A 6,117-nucleotide genomic window follows, 5' to 3' on the forward strand; every position below is an offset into this window, starting at 1 on the left:
TGTTGCAAAAAGATTTACTAGTAATTTAATAACAGTTATATTTTCTTTCTTAATGGAAGAAACCAGCAAGGACAGTTTAATAACTCTACCTCAAAACTCTAGGTAGTATGCTGAATTATGTGAGCTAGAATTCCTAGAACAAAAAACCTTAATCATTTTTAATGAGCTTAAAAAAAATTTTTTTAGAGTTACTGTGCTTCCCTTCATTTTTATAGTTTTTATACTGACAAACTTAAAACATTTCAACATCTCTACTTCACTATAATCTTGGGGTATTTTTCCTTCTTTCTTTCTTTTTACTCTCCAAAGGGCAATTTAAACAGAAAGTTACAAAGTCATTTCAAGCCACTACCACTTGAAACATACATTATACCATAGAAACCTGGGTTTGGTTTAACACCACTGCTCGATCCCTCGCAAGGCAGCCCTAAAATCATGCAAGGTTCAAGAACAAATCTTCAGACATAATGGGTTATCTTCTTCCTTCACTCAATTTCTGAATTCATCTAGAAGCAACACTGTTTAGAACTAAGTAGATTACTTTTTTTTTTTTTAAGTATTTGAAGTCAAGAGGAGGTTAAGAATGAAAGACTTGGGCAAGAACAAGTTTTAAATATTTTTAAGAAATTAACATTCAAGATACTATTTTATGTTCAATTTAGGAGTGCAAACTAGAACTAGTGCATGCATTTAGGAGAGCATTTAGTGCTGTCTAGTAATCAGATTTATAAGGTTCTTGCCATCTGCATACCTATAATGAGGGCTCTACATTTGTTTTGTAGCATCTGTCCTACTTACCAGAAGATCAAAAACAGCATTTGTTTGAGAGCATTCAACCCACTCCACAAAAGCAGACAAATATTGTCAAAAAAAAGGAAATCTGTTTGAGGGTCTCTCTTTCTCATCTGTATATGTATCAATTCCCACTAACAGCACTGTTAAGTCACACAAAAGTAGTCTATAAAGGCTAGAAAGCTCCAGCAGTACTGCAGAGGCCAAATTCTTCCACCACTAAACAAACTTACCGATATTAAATGCAGAGTAGGAAACAGAGTGATGCTCCACTACCTAGTTTTATTGCTTCAGCTTTGTGAGTACAGTTTTATCACTTGTGATTATGAAATGTGCCCTTCATAGGCATACGTAAGGCTAGCAAAAATCTGAATATCTCAGTATAGTCGAGCACAAAAAGGCTGCACCTCCACGAGCAGAACCTGCCAGCAAAACCTTCCCAGCACACCTTCTCACTGCAGACAAATGCTTTGAGCAATGTTCTCCAAAGCGTGCAGACCAAATCAAAACATTTTACCTTTTCACAAAGAACTTTTATCAATTCTGTTAGTCAACCAAAGTGACCTTCTAGAGCCTAGGCCATGCTCACACGACGTATCTATACACACGTACACATGCAATATCATTTCTATAAAACATATTTAAGAAAAGACTTTCAGCTTACCGTTACAGACTTCAGAGTCATTCCGTGATAGGTGCCCATGGTATCAATTTTAAAGCCTTCCGTTTCTGCAAAGAAAAAGAAGTCTCTTGTCAATCATTATGAACACAGGGACATCACCTTTAAATGGTCAACACTGGAAGAAGTATCTTTGAAATTAGTTTTGCCAAGAACACATCTTGCTGTTGGTAGTGGTTTAGGTTCTGTCCACAACATAAAACCCAATTAGCAATTAGGAAATCTGTGTTTTCTTTAGACAGAGCTCCATTTGGTGTTTCTGCTTTTGTAACCAGAGTAAGCTTTTCCTTCTGTACAGAATCAAACTACTCCAAAGAAAGGATATAAATTTAAATCTTTGTGAGAATATGTTACACTGTGCATGCAGTTTCAGAAATTCTCTTCATTACAAAATGGAGAAGTGCTTCATATTCCCAGAATGCATTCTAATGCAACATATTCAACTTGTAGTTGTATTAACAGAAAAATATACTCAATAAGAGACCAGTTTGCATGCTGACTATAAAACTGTAGCACTTAACATGATAAATTAACTTCTGGAGTGCAGAAGAGCAAGTGTCATTGTCATATGATCCAGAGGATAGAATCTGTGTAAGTTAACGCCACCAGACTAACAGGGATAAAAAGGGTTGTTTTGGTGGGTTTTGTCAGTAGTTTTAATCAGACTGAATTCATGCAGAGGAAGTGCCAGAAGCCCACAAATGCTCAGTGACTAAACCTGCTGCCTCTAGCCTGTTTGAATACTCCTCTGTCCTCCTATTCTCAGCACTCTAAGATCAATCAGAGTTGGCTCCAGAACACTGCCTCCTGGACTTGCAAGAAAACCTTTCCTTTTCTAAATTCCCAAGCCTGCTGTCAACTATCAACCAACCACCCAATTAAGTCATACTTTAAAATGCCATTATAATCACCAATCAAACCATGATAAGCAAGGATTCATCTAAATCTAAGCGACTTTTGGACTATCACAGATAGTACTGGGTAAAGGGAACTGACACTGTGCAGAAACAGCTACTGGGAATTGGAAGATTGCCATGTACTACACCACCTTCACACAGTGCATCAGCACAAAAACATAATAGACCAAAAATAATGTAGAATCAAAGTAATGGTCATACCTGAGCCTACAAAGTGTCCAAGAAAAATATTAGATTTTCAAGACTGTTAGAGATTCTTGCTCTTATCATGAGTCAATTAACTTAAACTGAAACCCAGACAACCTTGAAAACAACACAGATGCTCTGGGAAGCATCTGTGGTTGCTCATCCTTCCTTCCTTGGATGATGAAGATTATCAGACACTTTCAGGAAATGAGGTAGAAAGGTTTCACAGATTTAATAACTCTAGTGCCAGAAGAAAATACCCAAGAGTTGAAAACTGATTATACTCCTCTTACGACAGAGATAGCTATCTACTTTCTGAACAGTGTTTTTGGTTTTATCTTAGTCACCCTGGCCCTTTGATTATGCTCCTGGACCTACCACCAACTACCCAGTGGAGAGTGGGTAGAAGAAACCACCTCCCAAACTGCCCACCAGCTCTCAAATTTCCTGCCTCAAACTCTCAAGCAACAAGTGAATGAAAGTTAAGCACTGAGAGCTTCCAGATAACCACAGCAGCCCACCCGTAGCTGGTAACAGCAGAGGCACTCTGTGCAGAACACAGCTCTTCTGACCTGATGCACTCACATTCACCATGTGATACTCTTAACAGTAAGCCGCTTGCTTTTCTTACAGAAATAAGCACTGATACAAGTGAGAGCCCTGCCACTTGCACTCCTGTGCCTTTTTACAAGGTCTCAGCACTTTGTACGCTTGCTCACACACGTAGCGCCTTCAGCTCTGCTCACTGCATACAGCCTCTGCAAAGGGGAAAACAAACATTTCCAAGGCAGGGACGCCACAGCTACAGCTGCATTCCCACTGCACACATCGCTGAGGGTGTCAGCCAGGTTAGTGCAGCTGGTTGCAAAAGACATCCAAGGACCAGGCTGGAAAGCAGAGAGGCACTTCTTCCAGAGCGTTCTCTGAAGGAAGGCAGCGGCTGACCCTGACACAGCTGCTCAAAAGCAGACCTGGAACACGAGAGGAGCCACCGGCCACGAGAAAGAGGAGCAGAACACAGAGCAGCTTGGAGCACCAGGGGATGTGCCCCCAGCATACACCAGCATCAACGCTTCACCATACCCTCTGACCAAGAACACAAAGCAGGGTGTTTCTCCCCTCCTTCCCAAACCAGCTCTGACCCGTGCTGCTGAGTCACACACCAGCACCGAGATGAAATATTAATGCCTGGCCAAGAATTAGTTTGCCGCTCTGGTTTCAAAAATCACAGCTTCACTGATGGTAACAGATGAAGCAGATATAAATTTAAGCCATCTACCCCAAAAAAAAAAAAAAAAAGAAAAAAGAAAAGAGTATTTAAGAAGAAAAAAGCCCCTTGAATTAAAGTATCATGACAGCAAGACTTTGGACCCTTATTTTTAAACTTGGAACTAGATGCAGAACAACTGCTAAAAAAACCTACTGGAGAGTCTTCAATACATTGGAATTTTTCAATAAAATTACAACAAAGTTATCATACACATTTCCTTTAGGTAAAAAAGCAGTCGATATTAAATACTTCAAGTGCAGGTCTAACACTAAGGAATAAAGAATGCAGACAAAGCACAACATTAACGTCTTGTGACAAACTGCGTTGCAACTTTTTCTTTTTGCCAAATATAATTTACAAACATACAACATCAATAAATGCCTTAAAAACTACATTTTTAGAGACTAAACAAAATAACTAGTACTGAATAATCAATTCTAATGCTTCAAAAACAAACTATCATCAGATAACAATCAGACTATCTTTTCTTCTCCAGTCATTGCCTGTATTATGATGACAATTTCACAGCTCAATGACCCAAAGACTGCCAAAAGAATCATACTTTTCCAGAGTGGTTCATCACTCATTACCTTTTTAGCATCACTACACATCAGTCTGAGTGCCTCCTCTCATTTAAAAGAGTTAGACCTGGAAATGACAATATGCACGCTGATGCACCAGCTTGTTGGACTGATCACGCTCTCCATCACCGTTTGAGCATACGCTCCTTTTCCTTGCATGTGAGGATTCATGTTTGAAGTGCCTTCCATCTGCTGAAAGCCCACTGCTCCACGTCAATTCGGGTCACTCTGCATTTGGATTTGGCACCTGCTGCAGCTCTAGCCATCCAACCCTGGTGCAAACTTGAGCACCGACACATTACCAAAAGAATAACAGCTTTAGAAGTACCCAAATTAACCTGAATGTCTGGAAGGAAGTCTAGGCAAGCAGAAACAGAACAAAGGAGCACATCTCTGAAACCCTGAAGAGCTGAAGTTAAAGACCTTGTTTGACTTGTGGATAAGATTGAATAACCACTTCTTTTTTTCGGCTGTATACTCTTCAAAACCCAGACAGCAACAGCTCTGCAGACTGTCTGGAAATGATTCGCTACCCCACTTCACACCCATGGTAATTACATCACTGACACCAAATTTCATCCTACATAAGAGTTTACTGAACGCTCCTGTGCAGCACTATACCCTAACAAGCAAAAGTGAAGTTTCACACCTAAATTTCCAAGCTACACTAATTAGTATATGAAATTCTCTGCACACTTCATACATAACAGTTCAGTAATAATCTTACAAGTAATTAACACCAAGTTCTCTAAAAGTTTCTCACAGTACTCAAAAAAAATTTGCAGTATGAATCTGTGTCTGTTTTCCAGCACTGAAGTGAATGTACAGGACTGAAAGTTATCAAACCACTTGGTCACACCATGCCAGACAATAGAGAGACTGCAGACTTTTTCCAAATATGATCTTGCGCACATATTCTCTGCTAGAAAAAAAAAAGCAGAATCCTACAACCTTAAAAACTAATGCAATAAATAGAAGCCTAACAAGGAAGTCAAGTTTCAGAACTCTGGATCTCCTGCTGTCAGTTCTGTTCTCCTTGTGCGAACAGAAATCACACAATTTAAAAGAAAATACTTGCAATGACAAATACGTTATAAAGACACTTTCTTAACAATGCATAGGAGAGAAAAAAAAAATTATGGTCCAGAGTCACCTCAGGTTTAGAAACTTCAGTCCTTGGTTGCCTAGGTTAACACTTCCGACTGACTGAAAGCTAGACATACTTCTAAAGAAATGCAATTATATTAGAAAATCCAACAATTACAAGAATAATTCAAACTTAAAATGACAACAGCAGCAAGTCAACAGCAAGGTTTCCTGAAGGAAACATTTGGGTGTGGTAAACAATATTCTTTACACCATTACAGGCTGAAATTATGTGGCTGTACAGTAAGACCCTCTCCAATTTACACTTAATAGGAGTAAAAGTGGTTTTTTGGGGTTTCTTTGGGTTTGTTTGTTTGTTTTTTTTAATAATGATTGGCTTCGAACAATGCCCCTGGAACATGCCTTAAAGACACTTAGAGCAGCATAGAGACACTTGGCCATCTACACTGAGATGCATTCGATGGGTCAGGAAAATGCAAGTCTTCAAGATCATCATCCCAGTACTACTTCACACTCTGGAATTCCCGAAGAAACAAGCATGTGAGAAGGAGGATGTTGGGTAAAGCCATCCAAAAAACTGGGGGG

At 39.3% G+C, this 6,117-nt stretch overlaps 1 protein-coding gene across 1 annotated transcript in view; it reads right to left on the reverse strand.

Moving 5' to 3' along the window:
- Window positions 1–1,456: 1,456 nt before the first annotated feature.
- The window catches only part of LOC104466215 (parafibromin-like), a gene marked incomplete at its 3' end in the record, with an annotated part of 23,824 nt that continues 19,163 nt past the window's right edge, over window positions 1,457–6,117 (reverse strand). The window contains exon 11 of the mRNA XM_010079563.1: window positions 1,457–1,521. Within this exon, the coding sequence (XP_010077865.1) occupies window positions 1,457–1,521 (65 nt within the window). The remainder of the gene's footprint in view (window positions 1,522–6,117) is intronic.

This window comes from Pterocles gutturalis, unplaced genomic scaffold, assembly GCF_000699245.1.
Source record: "Pterocles gutturalis isolate BGI_N339 unplaced genomic scaffold, ASM69924v1 scaffold11614, whole genome shotgun sequence".
NCBI classification, from domain to species: domain Eukaryota; kingdom Metazoa; phylum Chordata; class Aves; order Pterocliformes; family Pteroclidae; genus Pterocles; species Pterocles gutturalis.